The 26,423-nt window shown below is 40.9% G+C and overlaps 1 protein-coding gene across 7 annotated transcripts; it reads left to right on the top strand.

Moving 5' to 3' along the window:
* The first annotated feature begins 178 nt into the window (after positions 1-178).
* atp2c1 (ATPase secretory pathway Ca2+ transporting 1) lies at positions 179-24,355 on the top strand. Of its 7 annotated transcripts, none has more exons than XM_058647362.1 (29): positions 179-855; positions 5,889-5,952; positions 6,677-6,796; positions 8,853-8,957; positions 9,844-9,960; positions 11,847-11,936; positions 12,282-12,317; positions 12,420-12,481; positions 13,002-13,110; positions 13,724-13,879; positions 14,001-14,069; positions 14,571-14,646; positions 14,731-14,797; positions 15,070-15,194; positions 15,824-15,921; positions 16,116-16,211; positions 16,404-16,493; positions 16,814-16,918; positions 17,726-17,879; positions 18,489-18,659; positions 18,825-18,922; positions 19,015-19,065; positions 19,180-19,346; positions 19,805-19,873; positions 19,951-20,067; positions 20,219-20,366; positions 20,768-20,863; positions 20,965-21,106; positions 21,217-24,355. In XM_058647362.1, exons 4-29 carry the CDS (start codon positions 8,889-8,891, stop codon positions 21,336-21,338), a joined length of 2,700 nt encoding a protein of 899 aa, XP_058503345.1. In that variant the 5' UTR covers positions 179-855; positions 5,889-5,952; positions 6,677-6,796; positions 8,853-8,888; the 3' UTR covers positions 21,339-24,355. The 7 variants fall into 7 exon arrangements, with proteins under 7 accessions (XP_058503345.1, XP_058503342.1, XP_058503346.1 ...); XM_058647359.1 differs by having other exon boundaries at positions 6,677-6,806; XM_058647363.1 differs by lacking the exon at positions 6,677-6,796.
* The last annotated feature ends 2,068 nt before the right edge of the window (positions 24,356-26,423 follow it).

Genomic DNA, 26,423 nt, shown 5'->3' with positions numbered 1-26,423 from the left:
ATAAATGTTATGACTAAGATGACCCCAGTCTGTGTGTTTGGAGCATGCGCAGTTCGTAATCAAAGCACAATTGTCATCAAAGGGCAGTTTTTCATCAAAGCCTTGCCTTCAAAGCACTTTTTGTTTAACCTTCACATGTCTACCTACTTATCAGTTGTTCCCTCCGTACTTGTTCTGGTCCAGAGGGGAGTTTATTGAGCTGAAGTGTGCAGTTTAGTCTGGACATTTATATTTATCTTTTATTCATCTATATTTTTCTATATTTTGTAAATGTTTGCACTGGAAAACCCGCACTTTAATTTATTGTGTTAAATGAAACAGTCGCGTTATCTTCACTGCCATATACGATCTTTGTTTTGTAGTCAAAGGAACTTTCTGGACTCGATCTGTCTCACCTGATCGGAAGTCAGATGACCATGGTTTTGAAAAAATAAATAAAATACAATAAAATAAAGCTTTGCGGAGCAAACACGGCGCTCGTCTGTGTAATCTTCCCCACACGTAAAATTAGGAAAAAATTAAAAATCAGACGTATATTAAAAGAATGGTGTAACAAAATAAAAGGGCTGTCTATTAATAAAAATTCGTTTTTAATCAACATAGGAGGACGCTGAGGTTTATGGATCCACACGGTCACACACAGAACACGGACTCTATTATCTTGATTTTAAGTGAGCGTGAAAATAAAAGTAGACTTATTTTTTGTGACCTTGCATTTTATTTTGAAGGAGACACACGAAGTGGCCCCGCGCGTGCCGACAGCGTTAACTTGACTACGGTGGCCGCTTCTCGATGACAGACTAAAGGCTCCGCGCTGGGATTTCACGGAAGATGCTGAAGAAACGGGGGCAGTTGGTGAGTTTTTTACACTTGTTCGCGTCTTCCGCGTTTCACGTTCACCGCTCCCGGCACCGGGATTTACCGGAATTGTTGGCGAGACAGACGCGTTTTTAATTAAAGCACACAAAAACGAAGCGAGCGGATGTGGAGGAGACTCGGCGGCGGCGGGGCTTGTTTGTTGAGTTTGGCCGAGAGTGGAGCTGTGTTGTCTGCTGTTAGCTGTTAGCTGTTAGCTCCGAACACTGCTAGCCCGCACCACCTGACTCATTCTCTGACAAGACAACGCTGCTGGTTGTCTCGTGAGGTGGAACAATGAGGATAAACGCGCGCGCGTGCGTGTATATACGTGTGTGTGCGCGCGCGCGAGAGAGAAATTTTGCCGGTGGCGGTGTTTGCTAACAGCTAACCTTGGCTAACGTGAACACAAACGTGATGATGATAATGATTGAAATAGACATTTTTATTAAAAAAAAAGAAGAAAAATATATAAATATCTTATTTTAAAGAAAAATAGTATGAAAACAATATTTAAAGCAGCACTACATGAAAAGTGTGTTGTTTTGTTCTTTATTGTCCTGCTCTCGGTTTTCGAGTGCAACAACTGGTGACTGTGTACGTTTGTTTGAATTTAAATCATTATGTTTCAGTTAATTACAGTGTTTCTTACCGTACTGAAGTCCAACATTCATGTATCTGTACTTTGCTTTGTTACGTTTCTAGCAACTTGTACTTTTCCTCCAACTATCTTTGATTTTAGAACTATAAGTAGATTTTCGGAGTCTGTGATTCAGTTGAAGGAAATGTGTTTGAGGCAACGCCAGGACAGACATGAAGTTTCCTGACATTCTGAACACGTATATTTATAAAAATGTCCTCAGACACATAATCTCTGGAATAAGCTGTGTTTTTTTTTGTATGTTGTACATATTTTTGTAACCTTGTACGTTTTTTTTGTACGAGGTTTATCATCACAGGTTTCCAACAGTGAAGCTGTGCCATGAATATGAACTTGTTTGATGTGATTGTGTGTGTGAGAGATGTGATGCAGCTGATTACAGTCACTCTAGCTTTAATTGCTGTTGCCATGTCAACGCCTCGTTAATTTCTTGGTGACTGGACACACACATGAACACACACACACATGAACACCTGTGAGCAGCTGATCCTGAATAATGAGAGCATTAATTAGGAAACAAATCCAACAAACGAACTGTGCAACTCTTAAATCCTGAGGCTGAACACAAGAGTCGGGAGAGGAAGGGGGAGGACAGGTGTGTGTGTGTGTGTGGTGTTCCTTCCTCCCTCATGATAACCTAATTTTGGAAAGAAACGTCCTCACATTCGTTCCTCAGCTCCTTCACACTCAGCTGCTTCCCTCCATTAAATGGAGCTAGTATCTGTGCAGGGGTCACACTGATGAACGACCTCAGCAGCACCAGCATCCTGCCTGTCTGTCTGTCTGTGTGTGTGTGTGTGTGTGTGTGTGTGTGTTGGACCACCTCAGTTCAGTGCTGCCTTTAATGAACCCTCTTATGACCTTCATGAGGATTTATTTCGATTTTAATGGCTGTAGAATTGTCAGAAAAGTGTTCAGTGTGTGAGTTCTTCTGCCCCTCACTTTCCAGGAATTATGGTGCTGATGAATCTCGTCTGTGATTGGACACTAATGACAAGTATATGAGCGCAAATACTCTATTTCTCTCGCTTTCTGGTGTCCATCCATCTTCTACCGCTTTATCCTCCACATGAGGGTCACGGGTCATTGGGCGAAAGGTACACCCTGGACACATCGCCAGTCCATAGATTTTGAATTTTCTTGATATCACAAATGGTTTAGGAGTTACGGTAATGAGAAGAACACATGTCTGTGAAGACAGGATGGTAACAAAAGGATTAATTGTTAATCCATTCATCGGCGTAGATGTTCAGCTTCTTAAATGTGAGTATTTCCTGGTTTCTTTTCTCCATAAAACAAAGAAATCATTAAAATTGAATCACTTTAGTTTGAGGACAAAAACAAGACATTTGAGAAAAAATGACAGAAATTAGAAAATATTCACATTTAAGAAGCTGAAAAATGACAGAAATTAGAAAATATTCACATTTAAGAAGCTGAAAAATCACTCAAACCAATGAATTAATGATCCAAAATGGTCTGTGATTGTAATAATACTGGTTTTGCAGTTATTGTCATTAATCCTGCTGTTGCTGCTGCATAAAGTTTCTCTAATCTGGTCCAACAAAGTTGAATCTGAATATTGATGACATGAACGACACTGACACTAAAACTCAGTGACTTTCCTTCAGATTCCCTGAACTCTTCAGTAGACTTTACTCTCTCCCTCTCTCTCTGCCTCATGTTTGCTTTGACCTACTTTGCCTAGCTCTGGTTTTTTACCCCTCCCTCTGTGTCTGTCGTTAAATGAGAACGAGCTAAGTAGCAGCAAACATCGACCTTATGACCTCGTGGGAGTGAGTTGGGTCGGTTGCTGATAACAAAGCGGGCGTTTGTGTCCTCCCTGCTGTGACCTTGATGAGATGAAACGCCAGCGCTAAGTCGGGCGAGTCAATCACCTGCTGTAATCAGCACATTCCTATTTGTAGTGGTTTGGAGGCGGAGCCACAGCACAGAACTGCACTGATTATTCTCATTTTCTTCAGTCTGTAGACTATGATGTGAACAGGTCAGGACGATATTTCATGTAAAATTGTCATTTGACACACAATTAAGACTAACAAATGGCCGTGTTGTGATTTTGATAGAATTTCGATGCGTGTGTTCGGCTATCGTTCAGATTAGAGCTGAAACATTGACTCGATTGGTCGATTGCTAAATTAATCGTGAACTATTTTGATAATCATTGGGCTTTTTTTAAAGAATTAAATCAAGTTTCTGTGATTTTTCAGCTTTTTAAATGTGGTGTTTTCAGTTTTTTTGCTCCACATAAACAAAGAAATCATTCAAAGTGAATGATTTTAAGTTTTTTTTAACATTTCAGTACATCATTTCCAGGTTTGACAAACACTGATCAACATTTTCTGGACCGAACGACTCCTCGATTAACAATAAAATAATTGACAGATTCATCAACGATGAGAATAATTGTTTGTCGCAGCCGTAGTTCAGATTTGTTATGTTACCTAAGTTATAAATCATTTACTAAACATCTCTTGTGCTGTGTTCACACAGCAGCAAGTACTTTGGTGCAAATGTTTTGCTCGATGAGATTACAAACAGAAGCAAGCGCATGTAGATGCAAATTTTGCGGCAAATCTATGGTGAAAATAATGGTTATTTGCAGCTCAGACACAGGTTTGTGCAGCTCTTCTTCTCAGAACTCTACTTTGACTTCCATTCATTTAAACAAAGCCTTATCACTAACCTTAACCATAACTAACCCTTAATCTTAAAAGAAAATGAAATGGAATGAGGTTCTGTGTCATTAGGACCAGGTTTTGTTCTCCATATTTCCTGAAAATTCACATTGTAAGTTAGATGTTTTTGTACTTGCTGTTGTCAGGATTTCCCGTATGATGTTGCGTTGTTGTTGTTGTTGTTGTTGTTGGGAGGAGTCATACATGTAATTTGGACATAAATGCATGGATTGACGGGCTTTGTTGTAGATCTTTATTATTATTAGTAACCGTGAGTCAAGTTTAAAAATGGAAAAGTTTTGTGTCCTGAGCACAAACCCTCGATTGCTTGTTTTTGTCTGTGTGAGTCACAAATTGAAGTAGTTTATGCTTCCTGTTCAGTGGCTTGTCTGAATGTTTACTCTGAAAAAGGCCGGTCAGATTCTGCGTCCGTCACCGTCTCACCACCAGGGAATTATCTCTTTATAGAGTTTGACCTGAATCAAACTGACACTGCCGGGAAACCATGATGGTGATGATGATAAGAGCTGCTCACTGTAATAAGATCCTGCCATCGGTTCACTGCTTTGTTTGCGTGTTTGTTTATTTATTTTTTTTCATATTTAAATGTCAGTCATGTGAAGAGAGGACGTTTGTACTGTCGCTCTGTATGTTTTGTATTCGTTCTCTTACGTGCAACTCATGCAAATGCTTGAAGAAAATCTACGTCAGTTTAAGTGTGCAATGTCTTAAGAACACGTTCACGTCTTTATCTCACTGTTAGACAGACTTTTCCAGCAGGAAACTGAAGTTTATAAACCACTCACTCTCCCACACCCAACCTCATAGAGAAAATCAGTGATTTTACCTCATGGGGACGCAGGAGCTGCTGCTCTACTACCTCGTGTGGTCACTTTGTGTCACTGAGGTATGTTAAAATCTTCTCTGTGGGGCTTGGTGTGGGAGAGAGTGGTTTACAAACTTCAGTTTCAAGACGTGAACATGTTCATAAAGATGTCGTAGGCTTACATGTCCTGTCCAGTTGAGACACTTATGCTAATACACAACATTCTAACTGTTTTTACAGTTAAAGATAAAGTAGTGAACATGAGATGTCGTAGACTTGAACTGCTGTGTTTCACTGTGTCTCAGGCTGGTTTTTGTGGTGCAGAACATAGATATAGTGAGATAAAGCAGTCCTTTTGTAAGTGGATAAAACATCTTTCTGTTTTTCCTCCTCGCTGGCAGCCATGTTTTCCCTTAGAGTGTTTATACCTCATTTAAAGCGAGATTTATACCTTTCAATTAGATGTTAAAATACTAACAGGTCGGTCTTGATTGAGAGTTTCTGGTTAAAAAATCACTGAAGAAAACCGACATGAAGCTCAGAGAAGTAAGAGATGTTAATTCACTTTAAAAGTAATTCTCTGATGTTCCTTCATACCTGCATCAGGTCTGACTTGCTGCTGCCCTCCCATCCTGAGGAGGGCAGAGCAGGAATGTTGCTCTACCACATTGGGGAGGAGGAGGAAGATCCTCCTCGTTTAAGCTCATCAGAAACAATCCTCTGACCTCAGCTCTTAGGAGGTCGATGATGCACATTTGTCCTCTTCTCTCTGTGTTTTTGTTAAACTGGGACTGAGCAGCAGAGTTAACGTAACACAGTCGGTGGTCGACTTGTTTTTGTCCCACAGCAAAAGACGGTTCTCTGGAGGAAGACGAGAGCAAGTGAGAGTGGAGTCACACCCATTTAAACTGGTAATTTAAACTCACTAATGACAAAACACCGTGAACTCATTGACTCGTTGTACAAGAGTAAACCTTCTCGACGACTTTAACAAGGATTCCCATGTTCATTGGTCAGCTCACGTCTTTATCTCACTGTCAGACAGACATTTCCAACAGCAAACTGATGTTTGTAAACCACTCACTCTCCCACACCAAACCCCATAGAGAAAATCAGTGATTTTAGCTCGTGGAGACACAGGAGCTGCTGGTCTACTGCAACCCTAACCCTTGGAAAAGTCTGTGTATTGGTGATATAAGGACGTGAGCATGTTCTTAACGTATCGTAGACGTTAATTTTCTTCGCTGAGTCTTTGGCTAAGTGGCTAAAATCAGTTTTTCCTTGTGTCTCCACTGGTCACCAGAATCCGACACTGAATTGGGTCAAAGACCAGTGAGTTTGTTCATGTTGAAGCTGAAGGTTGATGCACCAGTTTCCTCCTGCTGCAGTTTACTGTGTGTTTGGTTTAACTCTGCGTTCTAAAGTCTTATGTGTGCCTCTGAACAACTGGAGTGTTAAGGTGAAAACGTGGCGCACAGCACACAAGGTGTCACATGTCTCGTCCACCTGTTTGTCCACCTCTGAGACGCTGGTGTGATCCCGCTGCCTGGATCAGGATCACACCAGGTTCTCGCTCATCTTCGCCGTCACTGCTGAAAGATATTTACTTGTGCTCATTTGTTTTGTACCCGTCAGATTTCCGCTGAAGACCTGTCAGACAGCTTTGTCGTCTGTGTGTCTTCAAACTTGTGGCTGTGAAAATGGTCCTTCTATGAGAAATACCTCAAATGCAGCGCTGCTGGACTGGAAAGACAAGTGTGTGAAGGTTTGGAGTGTGACCACAGCCTGACCCGATGGCCACTGAGCGAGCGGTTCACTTGTTCTCAGCGTTTGTTTGACCTACTTTCATTCAGCAGCTGAAAAAAAGAAGGGACTTGAGGTGTTTGAGATGCTTTTGTTTTTGAAAACAGACATATGGCACAGATAGAAACACTGACACTGTGAAGGAAATATCTTTGAGACAAGATCCGGTCCGAATTTGACCATGTTCATACAACCACACGTGTAAATGTGTGAAATGTCATAAAATGTTGAAAAATGTTGATCAGTGTTTGTCAAACCTGGAAATAATCTTGTTCTCAAACGTCTTGTTTTTGTCCACAAACTAAAAATTCAGATTCAGTTTGAATGATTTCTTTGTTTTATGGAGCAAAGAAAAACAGAAAATATTCACATTTAAGAAGCAGAAAAATCAAAGAAACTTTAATAATCGAACAATCATTGCAGCCGTACATAATATATCTACTAATATCTACTGTTTATAATATAAATATCCATGTGATTTATACGGTGATATATTTATATCGAATGATATAAAAAAGTATTGTGATAAGATTTTTTAGCCCTTTTTTAATGATGCACAAGATCAGTTAGATCCAAATTAAACATCAGTTCTGTGAAAGCCTTTTGTACTAAAATTTGGTATGAAAACTGAAATCTCTCAAATAGAACAGGTGAATTTGTGACTGGGAGTTGAGTAGACTTGACAATGGAGCCTGTTCAGGTTTAAAAATCTCTTTAGGCGTTTTTATTTGACCTTTAAGGATCTTTGTCAAATATTTGTGTGGCTCATCTGTGAGAGTTCGTCAGTTTATAGTTTTGTAGTTAATGTGTGGTCGTGCGTGATCACTGCAGCCGTGCACACGTGTGGAAAGTCAACACAAAGTCAAACACACACTTTATGAGCCCAAAGCAAATGATTTAATAGACTAAAGGCGTGTTACGTTACGTGTTAGAAGGAGAAACGCGCGGTGGGAAGGGAAAGGAAGCTTCTACAGCAGCTGTCCTTCATCATATAAGCAGCAGGAAACGCGCTGGTCACATCAACCAGGCTTAAACGGTGTCAGGAGCGTCTTAGATGAGAGGATGAGCCTGAACTGTCGTCAGCGTCATGACACTGGAGGGAACAGCACCGAGGTACACTTGACTGTGTTTGCGATATGATTGGTGATATCGGAGAGAACGGTCATTTTTACATCCTTCTTCTCATTTTCGTTCAAAAAACATTGTTAAATGAAGACTGTGTGATATTTGTGCAGATGTGTGAGGAAGACAGATGTTGTCTTCACACGTCGTCTACAGATCAAGACAATAATTCACCTAAAATTATATTTTTAACAACACACTGTAAATGAAAAGTGACTGCGTTGAGAAGCTCGTCGTTGTGAACAATGAGGAAGAACAGAGGTGTGGGGAGGAGGAGGATGTAGAGTAGAGGAGGCTGAGAGTGTTTAAAGGCCCAGGGAAACAAAAGGAGGACGAGTTCAACTCCAGAGGATTAAAAAAAAAAAAAAAAAACAGAACAAAACCTATTTTTACTTTGACTCACAATGAAGAAGAAAAACGTTTATTAGTTTGTCGGCTCATTTTTCATCACTGTCACTGAGGAGCTATTTAAAAGTCTGTGTGTTCACGTACTCAGGAGAATTTTAAAGCTGCAGTGCGTAACTTTTGTCGCTGCTCATTCTGCTTCTTTTCTTCGTGAACAGAGACTCGGTGTGTGTCTACGTGCAGGTCACAAATGTGTTTGTTAACAGTGTTCATGCGTTCATAAATGGTTGTTAATGACGGCATCGGACTAATATTGGTATCTGTACATACTCAAGTTTGTGATATCGGTAGATATTTGAGTTTGTGATATTGGTATTGCGCTTAAAATAGTGGTATGGTCCCATCCCTAGGGTCATGACATTTTTTCACTACAGCGCGGCTCTGCTCGTTTATTTTTCTCTTCCATCAGTGATAGTTCCTGGTACCTGGTGTTCCTGTGTGACGTCTTCCACGATAAACGTTTGTTTTTTCTCTTTCACAGCTTTCCGACAGACAACCCTCCAGTGAAGATGAGACCATGGTCCCAGTACTAACCTCCAGAAAAGCCAGTGAACTCCCTGTCAACGAAGTAGCGTGTATCCTGCAGGTACAGTAATCCACACTTGGCGACACCTGGTGGCCACAGGTGGTATGTTTTTGGTTGTTCCATCTCAAGAACGCCGCGATTGTGTTTCTTCACACGTTGATCAAACGTCGACTTGGACTCGAAGGTCACTGCAACCTTACAGAACGTGTGTGGAACATATTTAAGGATATTTCTTTTCAAACATTTTACACCAATGTTCACTTGGACTCTACGATGATCTGATTAGATTTGTTTGATCACGTGAACTCAACTTCATTTTATACCAACGTTCAACTTATTTGACTTTGGAAGTCAAAGTTTACTATGACTTCATAAAACTCTGGTGAACTCAAACCTTTTGGAACATTACTAACATAACTATGGGAGTCCAACGTTCACTTGATTTGATTTTGGTCGTCAGAGGTTGTAAAGACTTGTTAAGGGATCTTTCAAATGTGGCACAAACATTGACCTCGACTCACAGATAAACAAGTTTTTTCTCTCCTGAATATTCAAATCCCTTTGAGATCACTGTTGTGTGTTTGTGTTGTGGCGGTGATCAAATTTCGCACCGTCACATCAGTGTTGGTCCTGAAGTTTTTGGAGTGTGATGTTGTTTCAGGAACTGTCAGGCCTCCAGATGTTTGTGTCAAAACAAGTGTCACATGAACTTGAAACAGAAGCCAAACAACAACGTTTGTAAGGTGGATTTAGACGTGCTGCGTTACAGTAGAAGAGGGCGGCACAAATGCAGGCGAGCGTCTCAGCCCCGCATTAATACATAATCCCTGTCCACACTGACACGCCTGGAAACTCTAATCACACGACTGTATGAGGAACAGATGAATGAATGAATGGTGGGAAGTCAGAGCTGAGGCGCTTGATTCACTGTTAAATGTCATGACAGGCTGACCTGCAGCAGGGTTTGACCCAGGAGGAGGTGAGGAGGAGGAGGGCGTACCACGGCTGGAACGAGTTTGACATCAGTGAAGACGAGCCGCTATGGAAGAAATACATCTCACAGGTAACATCTCTGTCATTTCCTCCTTCTTCTTAATTTTCTTCTTTAGGCTTCTCCCTAAAAGTCAGTCTGTTGTTGGATATATTCAATAGCTCATTATTTGGCAGTCAGTGTATCTGTAGATGTATAGAATAGCTCATTATTTGACATATTATTATTTGTCCGTCCATGGATGAAAAGGTCATTTTTTTGTCTATAAAATGTCTGACAAGACAAAAACACGACGTAAACAAATCTAATAGCGGACAAAATATATATATTTATATACATACATGTACAGTATGTATATAAATGTATTTATATACATACACACATATAGTATATATAAATATGTATGTTTATATACATACACACATGTATGTATGGTCTCACTGTCCTCAGTCTGTCCTCAGTCTGTCCTCAGTCTCTTATCTAACACTCCATGTTTTAGCGTCGCCTCGTTATCAAAGTCTCCCAGGAAGTCGTTCAAACTCCAGGGCAATAGTGACGCTCTATTTTTATCTGACATTTGACAAAAATGTGGTCACTGTTGTGTCAGAACACGGTGATATGAAGCGTGCACGGGCACACACACACACACACACACACACGTCAACTGTCCATCTTTGTCATTAAATCCCTAATTCATGCAGCGTTGGATTGAATATTTAATATATAGTGAATTTAATGTTTGTGTCTCGTGTGACTGTAAAGACACATCCGTCCGTCCTTCATACAGACAGACAGTTATATAACAGTGAGTCTGTAGATTTAACATGAACTGATCTGACAATCGCTTTCACCAGAGGACGAACCATCGTGTCCCAGAAAAAAAGGCTGGTTTCACACATGAAGAGACTCAAAGCTTCGGGCACGTACCTTGTATGTAAATGAGGGACAAAGGGGATTTGTTTTTGTGGGGAAATGTGGGACGCCCATCACCAACTGGCGGCCCATGGGCCAAAACTGGCCCACAAGCATAAATATCTGGCCTGGTAAATTCATTTTTTTAATTATTTACTTTTCTCAGTCTGTTGGTGGATATGTGGAACAGCTCATTATTTGGCAGTCAGTCTGTTGGTGGATATGTGGAACAGCTCATTATTTGGCAGTCAGTCTGTGGGTGGATATGTTGGATATGTAGAATAGCTCAATATTTGGCAGTCTGTTGGTGGATGTAGATAAGAGGTCATTATTTGGCAATCAGTCTGTTATTGGATATGGTGAATGGCTCTTTATTTGGCAGTGTCTGTTGATGGATGTAGAGAATAGCTCTTTATTTGGCAGTGTCTGTTGGTGGATATAGTGAATTGCTCATTATTTGGCAGTCAGTCTGTTGTTGGATGTAGAGAATGCTTCATAATTTGTCAGTTCTAGCTCCTCCCTTTTTCACAGCCATTGGATCAGATGTATACACTTTAAGAAAAGCATCAGTCTAGAGTTGATTAAAATGCAGGACAAGGGATGTAAACGTGGTGCAACACCTGGTCCCCTATTTGTATGTGGTACTTGCAGATAAAAACATGGCTGTAAGCAGGGGGCGCAAGGAAAAGATTTTAGCCACTTAACAATAGACTCTAAGTCTACGATGTCTTTAAAAACATGTTAATTTCTTTATCTCACTGTTAGACAGACTTCTCCAACAGGAAACTGAAGTTTGTAAACCACTCACTCTCCCACACCAAAGTCCATAGAGAAAATCAGTGATTTTAGCTTGCGTCTACTGCTGCCTCGTGTGGTCACTTTGTGTCACTGAGGTAAATCTGAACAAAGGATTTCAAACACTGAAGTGGCAAAATAAGACATTTGAACTTAGTGATGGAGGCAGCAGTGTTTTCCTGGTGTCCCCGGTGCACCCGGTGCACCTCAAAAACCCACTGTCACCTCACTTTACCTGTGTCTGTCTACAGTTCAAAGATCCTCTGATCCTGCTGCTGCTGGCGTCGGCCGTCATCAGTATCCTCATGCACCAGTTTGATGACGCCATCAGCATCACTGTGGTGAGTCCTCGTGGAAACATTACATTACATTACATGTCATTTAGCAGACGCTTTTATCCAAAGCGACTTACAATAAGTGCATTTAAACATTTGGGTACAAATAAGAGCTAGAAGTAAGTAAGAGCTTCAAGTAAACGACTCTCACCTGCAGCTGCTCTAACATCAGCGTCAGCAGTGGAGAGATGGACGGAGGTTTAGACTCTCTGTGGTGTCGAGTGATTTTGAAATGACGATTTAAAGCACAGGGTTACTCATCCAGCTCATCAAGAAAGAGATCTGTAAGAGTTTAACCCTGGACTTATGAAATCCATCTTCTTTACTAACAGAGCATTTTCTTTGTTCCAGGCCATCATCATCGTCGTGACGGTTGCCTTTGTCCAGGTGAGTCTGCGTCATGATTGAACTCACCTTTCTGCGTATGACTGAGCGGTTGTTTTTCATGACTCTCCTGTTGTTGTTGTTGTTGTTGTTGTTGTGGTGCAGGAGTACCGCTCAGAGAAGTCTCTAGAAGAGCTTGGGAAGTTGGTTCCTCCAGAATGTCACTCGTGAGTTCGACACTCGTCTAAATCTTGTTCCAAATTTACGGGAAATTTACAATCTCAGGAGTTACTTAGTTTTTTTTTTTTTGATTTTTAAACTTTATTTCTGACTGTTGATTGGACAAAATGGCTCTAAAACAGTAACAATTGGACTGAAGAATTAATCTCAATTGTATCGAAATCTCAGTAAGGCCGACTGCAGTGTTTCTCGAAGCCAAAATGTGTCCAACAACTATTTCAGATGAAATATTGTCCTGACCTGTACACGTCATGTTTTACAGAGCTGCACAAATATCACAAAGCAATCATTTCAAATATGTTATTCAAATGAAAATGAGAAAATTTACGTGAAAAGCTCAATTTTAGTCAAAATAATTGCAATTAAATAGTTATTCAAGAAATATTGCCACTATTTCTTAATGGTTCAACAGTTGATCAACCAGTAAAGATAACTCATTTTCTCTCTCTCTCTCACACACACTCACTCTCTCCTCTCTCTCTCTTCCTCTTTCTCTCTCTCTCTCAGTATCAGGGAGGGACAGCTGGTGCACATGTTGGCGAGGGAGCTGGTCCCCGGAGACACCGTCTGTCTGTCAGTGGGAGAGAGAGTCCCAGCAGACCTCCGCCTCTACGAGGTACACACACACACACACACACAGGGAGGAACATGCAAATTCCATGCAGAAGGACCCTTGTCATGAACCTCGGGTCTTGTTGAGTGCTAACCATGACTCCAACTGTGTGGCCCTCAGTGGATTAAAAAAATTCGAAGTAAAAAGAAGTAGTGACACTGAAGTGAAATACCAGTGAACATGGTTTTCAGCAGTGCTGTCTCTAAATCCACCAGACTCCTCTGTTCAATACTGACATTTTACACATTTACTTTGCTAAATGTCTTTTTAACTTTCTACAGTTGGACATTGTTGGCTTTGATTCTTGTGTCAGACATCGCGCTCATGACTTTTCAGTGACGACACTCTCTGACCAATCAGTGGGATTAGGATTATAAATAGATTTTGGACACTAGACTTTAGTATCGGCTCAGCTCACTTGAAACCTTGTCAGAGCAGGTACTAAAAAAACACCAGGAAAACAGAAAACGTGCTGGAACTGTGTCGTGGGAAAGCTGCATTACATATATTTGAATGAATGTAAACAAGAGACGGTAGAAACCTACATGTGGAGTGAAAGCAAAGGGAATTTTGAGGTCCAGTCTGTTCATCAGTGTCCGTCCTCCGTCCCCCACAGTCCACCGATTTGTCTGTGGACGAGTCCAGTCTGACTGGAGAGACCACGCCCTCCTCCAAGTCTACCTCACACCAGCAGCTGGCGTCCAACGGAGACATCGCCTCCCGCAGCAACATCGCCTTCATGGGGACGTTGGTGCGCTGCGGTAAAGCCAAGGTAACGACAACCGGACGCCACGTTTGTCCTCAACACTCAGTGTAATGTTACCAAAGAAGAAGTGACAAAATATGAAAGTCAAACAAGACATAGTGTTTAAAGCTGTGAAAATGTTCCTCAGGGCATCGTCATAGGAACCGGAGAGAGCTCCGAGTTTGGTGAGGTGTTCAAGATGATGCAGGCAGAAGAGGTAACAAATCCTTTACTGTGTTTTTAGTGTTTGTTCAGTCATTAAAACAAGTTTAAGTATCAATAAATGCTTATGGATACAGAGTGAACAGAAGAAATCATATTTTTGTTTGTGATATTTAATTTGATTAATGTTACTAATATCACTCACATTCATTTATCAAATTTTTTTACAATATTTTGTTTGCGAGGTTGCAAAAAACATGGATATGTAAAAGCGACATCACACAAACTCGACCAAAGATCCATAACCTAACATCATTACCCAACATTCTTTTACACCATAGAAAACATGTATTCATGTTTATAAATGTTACACATGTTGCCAAAAACTTTTCACAAAAAAAGTTTAAATATTACAAAAAACATCATGAAACAGAACCAAAAAAAATCCCCATGACCCATCTGTGGGTCCAGACCCAGTGTTTGAGAACCACAGTTCTACAATAAGCCTGATGCACTGCTGTTTGTATGTTTGAGAATAATGTTTATTTTTCTTCAGGCTCCAAAGACTCCTCTGCAGAAGAGCATGGACCTGCTAGGGAAACAGCTCTCGCTCTATTCGTTTGGCATCATAGGTCAGTGTTCAGTCCTCATCTTCATCTTCATCACGTCACACTCACTAGGGTCTTTGATGCTACGACCTGTGCTCTGTGTTTCAGGCGTCATCATGCTGGTGGGTTGGCTCCAGGGGAAGAGTACCCTCGATATGTTCACCATCGGTGTCAGGTACCTCTGCTCTTTCTCATACTACACAGTCGGAGACTTGAGGACAGTATTTAACTATACCAGTAGGTGTCAGCAGTGGGTTTGTTCCTCTGTGGTCAGGTCGGACATCATGTGAGACGTCTTATGGAGCCAATGACACAAAAACACTAATGACTCAAGCTCAAAGAATTGAGTCTTGACTTGGATTTGAGTAGTTTTCAGGTCTTCATCAAAACAGTGTGGTGTCCATTTTTGTAAATTAAAGCCTTCTGGGGTTTGTTGATGTCCTTCAGTCTGGCGGTCGCTGCCATCCCAGAGGGTTTGCCCATCGTGGTAACGGTGACGCTGGCGCTCGGTGTGATGCGAATGGTGAAGAAAAGAGCCATCGTTAAGAAGCTGCCCATCGTGGAAACTCTGGGTACGTAACTCATCTCAGCCACAACATTCATTCAGTCATGCTTTTGATACGTGATAAAAAGTCATTTTACCATTTATTTTCAGTCAAGAACCAACTGAATGTGAAAATGCGAAACAAATTTTTACCTCACAATCAAAATCTCAGCCTGATTTTACTATTATTGTTACTTACTGTTTTGATAAAAAAAAAAATTATTTAAAAAAAAAATAATAATAACTGAGTTCAAATCACAATATTTGTGTATTTATGTATATTTCCTGCGGTGTAAAAATAATAATAATATTAATATTTAATATTTTTGCAGCAGTTTTTTGGAAGGTGACATTTTCTGCCACTAGGAACAAATTTGTCAGGTTTTTTTGCACGCTGCAAAAAAATAACAATGAATCAAAATAAATGTTTCTGCCAATCATTGATCCATCTCAGGGCCTAATAATAATCATCAAATTCTCCTTGAAATGTATTTTATGGAAATTATTGTCGTCTGTTTTTCTGCCCTTAGGGACAAATTTGTCAGGATATTAAAGGAACTCCTCAGGGTTAATGACCCGAACGTATTCACTTAAAATATCAGTAACCTCACTCTCTAACGACATGTTGACGTGTGTGATGTCCTCTTTCTCCATCAGGCTGCTGTAATGTGATCTGCTCGGACAAGACGGGAACGCTGACCAAGAACGAGATGACGGTCACTCAGCTGTTCACATCAGACGGACTCCACGCTGAGGTCAGAACCCGTGGCCGCCAATCGTCACGAGAAACAGTCACATATATAGATTTGGGAGGTTGAGGTTTAAAAGAACTGAGAAGTGAATTTAGAGACACAAACATCTGTAGTTTGTTCTTCTGTTAAACGTGGAGGCCTCGTTCTCGGTGAAAACATGGCTGCCACTCAAAGTTACTCCCACCTTTGTTTTTCAGGTGACGGGCGTCGGCTACAACAGAGAAGGAGACGTTTTAGTGGACGGCGAGGTCATCCACGGTTTCTCCTGCCCTTCTATAACCAGGATTGTGGAGGTGAGACACTGTTGAAGAACATCTCGCTGAAATTTGCCTCTTTACTTTTTTACTTTACCCCACATCTCAGACTTCCCCAGATCTTATTTAAGTTCTGTTCTGTTCTGAGGTCAATGAATGGTTTTGATCGCTCATTGTGAATAAATTTTACCTGACGAAGAAGAAACATCATCCTTGTGTGTCTGTTTGTAGGTCGGCTGTGTGTGCAACGACTCCATGATTAAGAATCACAACCTGCTGGGGCGACCAACAGAGGGCGCTCTCATTGCTCTCGCCATGAAGGTGAGAACGAGCACAAACAGCATCACCATAAACCACTGTAGAGTTTAAAAAAAACCAGGCCAAGGCAGCCTGTGGCGAAGAGGAAAGAAATCACTACATTCAGCTCTTTCCTCAGTAGATTATGATGTAAATTATGTTGACATTTAGAGGAAAACATGAGTGTGATTGACAGCTCATATCGTCCAATAAGAGCCTGGTTGAACTTTTCCATTTTTCATTTCTTTAGAGGAACAGGTGTTCAGATTCTAACTAGTGACGTCATGACCTAGTTTCTATTCTGGCTGTGTTTTTTGTGACTGCACCGTGTTCTCGTGGTTTAGATGGGTCTGGAGAACCTGCAGCAGGACTACGTCCGTCTGGAGGAGCATCCGTTCACGTCGGAGCAGAAGTGGATGGCTGTGCGCTGTGCTCATCGCAGTCAGCAGGTCTGTAAAAAAGATTGAATCATTTAAAGAGGAAAATAAATATTACTATATAATATTTTTACAGCAGTTTTTGGGAAGGTGACCTTTTCTGCCCTTAGGGACACATTTGTTAGGATATTAAAGGAACTCTTCAGGGTTAATTCACTGAAAACATCAGTGACGACATGTCCTCTGTGATCTGCTCGGACAAACAACTCATCTATTAGTCCCGAAGAAATATTAGACAGATTCATAAATTGTGAAAATATTTGAAAGTTGACTCTTCTCTGCCTGTTTATAAATCTCTTCTTTTCATTGACCTTTGACACTGTTTTAGTTCATTTTTGTATCTTTATCCACACTTTTATGTCTTTGAAATGTATTTAGTTGTTTTAGACAAATCTTATCGCCTCACATGAGCGTCTGTGCCTTTTTTATTTATTGTCTCTTTTATTTAATATTCTACACTTTGGTCCCCTGTGGTTGTTTTGAAGTGCTTTAACAGATGAAGTTGGATAGGACTGGATTAAAATGAAGAAAAACATGATTTGATTTTAGAGAAGAAAACACTGCAGTTGTACATGAACAAGAGATTTGACATTTGAACAGTATAAAACATATTTAGTCTTTGAAACTCTCTCCTCACAGTCTCTTCATATACTCTGTGTGTGGTCATAGGGGGACAAAGACTGCTGATTAGGGTTCTCAGCTTTCACAGACTGTTGTGACTACAGAAATGCAAAGTGTTGGTGTTAAAGGGTTAAATGAGAACAGCAGTGATCTGTGGAATCACATCAAAGTGTCTCTTTTCCTGCGTGTTTCCATCAGAACACGAGCGTTTACTTCATGAAGGGCGCGTACGAGCGCGTGATTTCCTTCTGCAGCTCCTACAACAGCAGAGGAACCACACTTCCTCTCACACACCAGCAGAGGGAGCTGTACCAGCAGCAGATCAGCTACATGGGCACTGCCGGACTCAGAGGTGAGCAGAAACAACAGGCCACTGTACGGTCCTGGCACAGCAGGCTTCATAGCTCCTCCTCAAAGTGGGCGGGGTCATCACAGCCCAACTGCATGAAACTGCAGTGACAATGTTTTCTATGCGTAAAGCAGTTGTTTTGGGTGGAAGTGAATCATTAAAAAGTTTTGTGGACAGAAAGTTGCAGAACTTCAGACTCTGTCTGAAACTGAAGTGAAATACCAGGGAACGTGGTTTTCAGCAGTGCTGTCTCTAAATCCAACAGACTCCTCTGTTCAATACTGACATTTTACTTTTTAAATTTCATCTACAGTTGGACATTGTTGTCTTTGATTCTTGTGTCCGACATCACGCTCATGACGACACTCTCTGACCAATGAGAGGGATTAGGGATTATAAGTAGATTTTGGAACTTTAAGTAGATTTTGGAACTACACTTTATTATGGGCTCAGCTCGCTTGGAACCTCATCAGAACACGTACTAAAAAAACACCAGGAAAAATGAAAAAAAATGGTGCCGTGCTGGAACTGTGTTGTGGAAAAAAGTGCTTTAAGAGCACTGAGTGTTGTTGCCATAACGACGTGCTCACTGCGTGTCTGTCCTCCCGACAGTGCTGGCGTTCGCCTCAGGGTCAGAAGTGGGCAACCTGACCTTCCTGGGTCTGGTGGGCATCATCGACCCGCCCAGGTCAGGGGTCAAAGAGGCCGTGGCTGCGCTCATCAGTTCTGGCGTCGCCATCAAGATGATCACAGGAGACTCGCAGGAGACGGCCGTATCTATAGGTCAGAGGGCGGAGCCTCCATAATGAACCATCATGTATTTAATCAAGAAATGATCTTGTTAATTCAGAAAAACTGCACATATATGTCTATATATGTTGATGTGGGAATAATAATAATTAAAAAAGCAAAGTTAATGTAAGATTGTTTTTGTTTGTGGGTTTGCAGCGAGTCGTCTGGGTATTTACTCCAAAGGTTGTCAGTCTTTGTCTGGAGAAGAAGTCGATCAGCTGGACCTGCAGCAGCTGTGCAACATAGTCTCCAGAGTGAGCGCACACACCCACACACAAACACACACACCCTGATGTCACTTTTGTTTGTGTTTATTTCTGAGTGAACGCGGTCTTTGTCTCTGCAGATTTCCGTGTTTTATCGAGCGAGTCCCAGACACAAGCTGAAGATCGTCAAGGTGAGCGCACTGAGGCCACACCCACAGACGCAGCCGAGTCATTTTCTAAATCTCATCATCTCCCTCCACTTTTCTGTGAGCGAAACGTTAAAGTCCATCTCTCTCTCGCCGCAGTCGCTGCAGAACATTGGCGCTGTGGTGGCCATGACGGGCGACGGCGTGAATGACGCCGTCGCCCTGAAGGCGGCCGACATCGGCGTGGCCATGGGACGAACGGGCACCGACGTCTGCAAAGAGGCGGCCGACATGATCCTGGTGGACGACGACTTCCAGACTATCATGTGAGTCCAAGGCCGTGTTTGTGACGCCGTGGTTAATCTGTGTTCTGACGGTCGCTGCGGTGGTTTTTTGACTTTATTTATGTTCATGGCAAAAGTCATCATTATCTACTGTCAGTTCTTCTTTATTAACTCTAAACACACGGTCAAACACAGTTTTTTTTTTTTTTTAAACTGCTAACATCACAGAAAACATTACTAATGTGTTGTTAACCGTAACAAAAATGTCACAAACTGTTTTAATTTTACAAAAAAATGTGTCACACATTAACAGTGTTTTGCCTGCGTGATCAAAAACGTTACATAAGATGTTATTAACTTAACAAAAATCACATCATGTCACAGGAGAAAGTTAGAAAGTGTTGAAACTTGTTTCCTTCTTGTGTGTCACATTGTTGCAGAGTAAAAAAATCATGGAATTGTCCTTTTTTTTGTACGTTTTGATTTGGCTCCGCCCACAGGTCGGCTATCGAGGAGGGAAAAGGAATTTATAACAATATCAAGAACTTTGTGCGTTTCCAGCTGAGCACGTAAGTCGAGCAACACCAACATGCTGTTGCTGATGCTGCGTCGTCTCCATGGTAACGCTCTCTCTGTCTATCTCCAGGAGCATCGCAGCGCTGACGCTCATCTCCTTGGCAACGCTGATGAACTTCCCTAACCCTCTGAACGCGATGCAGATCCTGTGGATCAACATCATCATGGACGGACCTCCAGCTCAGAGGTACAGAGGCATCATGGGAAATGTAGTTCTAATGCAATTGACCAGTGAAGTGGTAGTTACTGTGTGTGTGTGTGTGTGTGTGTGTGTGTGTGTGTGTGTGTGTGTGCGTGTGTGTGTGCGTGTGCGTGTGCGTGTGCGTGTGCGCGTGCAGTCTGGGGGTGGAGCCTGTGGACCAGGAAGTGATAAAGAAACCTCCTCGTAACGTCAGAGACAGCATCATCACTCGCAGCCTGATCATCAAAGTGCTGGTGTCAGCGTTTATCATCGTCTGTGGGACTCTGTTCGTCTTCTGGAGAGAGGTGGACCAAACCATTCTTCTTCTCCTCCTCATTCTTCTCACTCACGTCCTCTCATCCTCCTCGTTTTCCTTTTCCGTCTTCTCCTTCTCTTTTATGCTTTTCTTCTCCTCTCCCCTCACTTCTCTCCTTCTTCCCTTTCTGCTCACACTCTTCCTCCTCATTCCTCTCTTCCCTCATTTCCTTTCATTCCCTTTTCCATCGTCTTCTTGTCCACCACCTTCCATGTTCTCTGTCTTTCTCTACATTCTCTTCCTCCTCGTTCTTCTCCCCCCTCGCCTCCTTTCATTACCTTCTTCGTCTTCTCCTCCATGTTGTTGATTCTTCGTCTCGCTCCTCTTCTCCTGCGTCGCTCGGTCACAGCTCTCAGACTTGACTCCTCTTGTTTCCGTTTGTCTTCTCAGTTGCGGGACAACGTAATCACTCCTCGTGACACGACCATGACGTTTACGTGCTTCGTCTTCTTCGACATGTTCAACGCTCTGAGTTCACGTTCACAGGTAAACGACGCGCTCTCATCAATCCATCACAAATCTTTATTTTTGTTCTATTTTAAGCTTTTATTTGACAGTTGATGTTATTGTGTGTGTGTGTGTGTCAGACTCGTATGGTTCATGAGATGGGTCTGTGCAGTAACAGGACGTTCTGTTTCGCCGTGCTGGCGTCCATCATGGGACAGCTGCTCGTCATCTACTTCCCTCCTCTGCAGAGCGTCTTCCAGACAGAGAGCCTCAGCGTCTTCGGTGAGGACACAATGAGACGTTTGTCAGAGAACTGCAAAAAAAAATAAAAAATAAGCCTTGTGAGTGACATCAGACTTTAAACTGTGTGTGTGTGTGTGTGTGTGTTACAGACCTGCTGTTCCTGGTGAGCCTCACCTCATCTGTGTGTGTGGTGTCTGAAGTCATCAAGAAGGTGGAGAGGTTGAGGTCCGCCCCCAGAACTCCGCATACGGACATCTTCCATGAAGTATGACCCCGCCCACGCCACTGTCTGGACCTGAAGGCGACGAGGAGGAGGAAGCAGCTGCAGGTGAAGGGTTTTAGAATCCCAGAGACTTTGTTTGTTTTGTTTTTTTTCAGGTGGGCGGAGACTCTCCGGTCTGGGACTGGAGGGCGCGCTCATCCTGAAGGGGGGAAGAGCATTGTGAAAGACGGCCTACTGGACTGTAAAATGGCCTGCGGGTGTTCTGACCCTGACTGTGTGTTTATAACAGAACGACGTCCAGCTCTCGCCTCCTCTGACTCGCTCTGCTGGTGTTTTCCTGCTGTCACATGACTTGTCACATGACTCGTCACATACGACGGACCTGAAGGAGAAAAAACCTCGGTGTCGCATGTTCGACACGTTTGTGTTCTTTATTTAAACGGCTCATGTAGAAAAGTGCGACCGCGTCACATTCACCGGACGACTGGTCGAGCTTGTGTGTGTGTTTGTGTATGTAGGTTTTCCGACGCGGTGGAGGTGTGGAGGTACAACACTAACGGGTCAGGGTTCCATTCCTGAGCCTCGTGACCAGCGAGGAAACAAATAACAAACACATTGAAGTTTTCGTTTTATTTTCCTCTAAACGTTAAAATTCTCGATTCATGTATGGGGAAAAAGACATTCCGCGCATTTAAAGCTTTAATTTTCATGTTTCTATACAACTTTATTTTTCTTCAGTGTCTCAAATAAACAAATTATTTTTCTATAAAGCACTTTTTATCCAACTACTGAGAAAAAAAAAGAAAACTATATCCGGAAAAAACCCAGAATTAAAACAAATCTTTATTTATTCGTAATGAAAAGCAGCAAATCGTACAGAATACTGTTTCTTATATTTAATAATTCTGTAGATTTGTATGGATGTAATGAATCTAATAATGTTCGGATGATAAAGATAAACAAACAAAAACATGATGCGTAACTGTCCAATCAAAGACTTCCTGTCAAGACCATGTGACGTGAGACAAAAGTGTTTATAACTGATTGTACGACATAAATAAGGTGTATTAAATACCTTTATTCACAAATGAATGAATCAAATGACTTTGTTCTGAATTCATTCTTTGACATTTTTAACGGAAACACGAGTGAAATGATCCATTTTAAATGTTTAAAATGACGTTAAAATGCTTCATAAATACAAATTTTGAAACTAAATCAAGGAATTTGAAAACTTTGGCATTTTTTTAAAGAGGAAAAACTATTTTCTCAGAAATAAGGCCTGAAATATGCTGAGTCATCCCACCAACACTAGCTAAAACCACTAAAAACTGCGATTCGTTTTTGTTTCTCCTCACACTCCGCGTCGCAAACGTGTCGTAAAAAAACAATGTTTTTCTGAGGGTTTACTGATACGAATTAGTCAAAGGTTGCTTACAAACAGAAGTCGCTCACTTTTTATACAATTACAACTCTTTAAAAGAAAAAAAAAAAGGAATAAAACATTATTATCGCAATAATATTATGAGTTGCTTTTTTGGTGGGGTTAGCTAGCCGGTGTTAGCTGACCGAAGTAGGCTGGCTTTAGCTAATGTTAGCAGATGTTGGCTGGCATTAGTTGGTGTTAGCCAGTGTTAGCTCGTATAAGCTGATGTTAGCAGATGTTGGCTGGTATTAGCTGATGTTAACCGTAGTTTTTTTTTTAAGTAAACCTTTAAATCTGCATCTCTGTGACCTTTCTGGACATGGGGCGGGGCCTTGTGTCCCAATGAGGGGGGGGGGGGCGTGTCCTGACCTCGATACACAACAGGGACCTAAACACACGATGAAATGACGCGTACAAGACGGTTGAAGGTGAATAAACAAACGTACCACCACACCTCCACGTGTATGTTTCCGATCTTTATGTTTCCGATCCATACGTTAACGTCTTTTTTTCTATGCATTCAATTTGAATAATCGTCACTGCGGCTGTTTTTTTTTTTTGTCGGATGAAGAAAAATAAACGTTTATACATCTTGTCGATTTTCTGACTCAAATAAAAAAAAAGCTGCATTGTTAACAGAACGGCGCCGCCCTGGTGGTAGCATGCTGCAAACACAAGCACAGCAGTTACCGCCGTCTCATCCTGTGCCTTAGAGAAGTTGTTTGATTTGTCATCACCTCAGGAGGAGGAAGCTCTTTACAAACTCTTTACAAAGTAAGTTTATTATTATTTTGGGTGAAAATCTTTACTTTTTTTTTATATACCTTTGATCACTGCCGGGGTGCTGCGGTGCTTTCTGGGAAATATATTTAATTTGCCATCCTATAAAATCAGGTTATTTCTTTGTCATTTATTTCCAAAAGGCTCATTTAGATCAAAAAAACTTTTAATCTGCTGTTGTTTCAGTCATTAAATCTTTTGCTTTTTACAGCCATTAATGTTCCAAACGACTGTAAAATACGTGAATAAATATTCAGCAGATATAACATATTACTATTATTATATTATGAAGTCATCGATGTTTGAAATTTCACATTTTATTCTCTGATCAATCGATCGACTTTTGGCGGTAAACAAAGAATTAATGGCATCGCAGTTTAAACCTCCACCTTTTAAATGAAAAATGTCCGTTAATTACAGACTGCTGTCGTCAGAAGTCGAAATTTCCCAGTTCCAAGATGGCTGCCATCGTACAAACACGGCTAATGTTACTGTTCAATTCTCTTCTGTCTTATTTACATCCGGAGAGCTGTAGCTACAATGTTTGTGAGCATAAAATGATCATATACAGCGTCATAATCTTCTGGGGTTTTTTTTCCGACTTTTCTCTGGAACATGGTGAACTCGGAAGTGACGTCACAACCAGTTCCGACCTCCGACTCGAGCGAAAGAAGAAACTGTTCATCAAATAAAAAACACATTTTTTGTTTCCCCTCTGCTTTCACTGCTGTTCTTTTGTTTTTGTTAGTTTTTTCTGTGACGATCTGCTGCTGTCACTCTGACTCCCTCTGTGTTTTATTTATTGTCTATGTGGCCGGAAATCTAATGTATATTAAAAACATTTTATAAATCTTTTAAAGACGTTCACTCTGTTTTTATTCAAACATTTACGCATAGTTTATTTAGAAAACAGAACTGTTCACATTTTAGCTGATGTTAGCAAGTGTTAGCTGGCGTATGTTAACTCTGTTTTTATTCAGATAAACATTTACACGTTGTTTGTTTAGAAAACAGAACTTTTCACATTTCAAAAAACATTTGAAGTTTTCTTTTCTTTTAAATGTCTCCCTTTTTAAGGTAAAACCTGCATTAAAACTTGTAAAATTATAAATGAAATGATCTCTGATTTATACAGTGAAAAGTGCTGTGATCGACGACAAACTGTATAAATATAAAGTATAAACATTTCTTCTTCAGGGTCTGAACCAGTTCCTCTAATCATCTACAGAGAGAGAAAAAACAACATGTTCAGTTTTATTGCAAATTTTCTTGGTTAATTATCACAATAATCAATATCCTCATTACAGAAATAATATTGAACTGCCATTATTTTCTCCTTTTTTAAAACAAAAGATTTTAAACACTGGAGTCACAGAAGAACACATATGAACTTTTACAACTGTTTTATGAGATAGTAATGCATAGCCGGCATGGATGTATTCTAAGAACTGGATTAAGCACCGCCCCCTTGAATACGATATTGTCATGGTGGCCACATGCGGTACTGCAATTTTCCCATTGAGCACAATAGTAAAAGAGACGCCTCTAAGACATGGACATAGACATGTATAGATCTTTATATTCTATAATTTTACATTTGTAAAAACCTTCCTAAAGGCCATAAAAAGCCCAAAAACAATCTTATTTCCCAGAGTGACGTCACAGCTGTGTACGAGCATAGCAAAGCGCGGTCATGTGGCGTCTCGGGTACGGCGCTACTGTCAGGGAACCGTACGATGTTAAAACTTTATGAGAAATGTGAATAAATTAAGACAATGAAGGGTTTTCTTTTACTTTTTTTTAAAAAAATATTAGGACAAAGCAGGTTTTAGTTATTTATTCGTCGCTCATTAGGATTTATTTTCAAACTTAATATCGATGTATTAACGAGCTGCTGTGTGGATTCATACTGACAGATGACGTGCGCTCACTTCACCACTGATGTCTTATCTTCACTGTCTGTTCATAAAGTTACTGATAAATGTGATGAACACATGGATTAGCGTGAAATAATCTGCAGTTATAAAACTACGTTTAACACGTTGTTAATTGTTACTAATAATATGGTCGTGAGTCTGCAGGTTTTCTGGCCTGACTTTATTTTAATATTTTATAATTATTATATTAACCATAAATTGTAATTATAAGCTTTATTTGTAAGCCACATACAAAAACAGTAAAAACTGATGTTCAACTCAAAGTAGATCAAAGGGAAATGTAGACTGATACTATGCTTTTATTTTATAGAGATGTTATAAATGGGAGGAGGGGGGAGAGGTGAAGTGAGGGGGCGGAGTCATGGAAGTGATGAGTGCATATCATCTAGTGCTGCACACACATTTCCTTCACTGTTGTTGCCTTCAGTCTTCTCGTCATCACTACAGCATCCTGACACGTGACTCACATGACCTCATCACCTGATCATCCTCACCTGGTCAGCCGCTGCTCACTCTTTCATTTCAAGTCTTGATGCAGGTATGTACTTTCTTATGTCTCACAGTCTCCAAAATAGTATATATAATATAAAAAACAAGTATTTGTAGACTTAAAAAATAAGAGAATGAAAAGCTACAGGTTCAAATGTTACTTTGTGAGTTTTTCCAACAGGAAAGTGAAGTTTGTAAACCACTCACTCTCCCACACCAAACCCCATAGAGAAAATCAGTGATTTTAACATCACACACACAGGAGTTGTTGATCCACTGCTGCCTCCATCACTAAGTTCAAATGTCTAATTTTGTAAAATTCAATTACAGAAATCCTTTGTTCCGATTGACCCCAGTGACACAAAGTGACCACACGAGGCAGCAGAGGGCCAGCAGCTCCTGTGTCCCTGTGAGCAAAAATCACTGATTTTCTCTATGGGGTTTGGTGTGAAGTCAGTGAGATAAAACGTGAACATGTTCTTAAGATTTTATGTGAGTATT

Source organism: Solea solea, chromosome 13 (assembly GCF_958295425.1).
Source record: "Solea solea chromosome 13, fSolSol10.1, whole genome shotgun sequence".
NCBI lineage: Eukaryota > Metazoa > Chordata > Actinopteri > Pleuronectiformes > Soleidae > Solea > Solea solea.
This window is presented reverse-complemented; position numbering and strand designations above follow the sequence as displayed.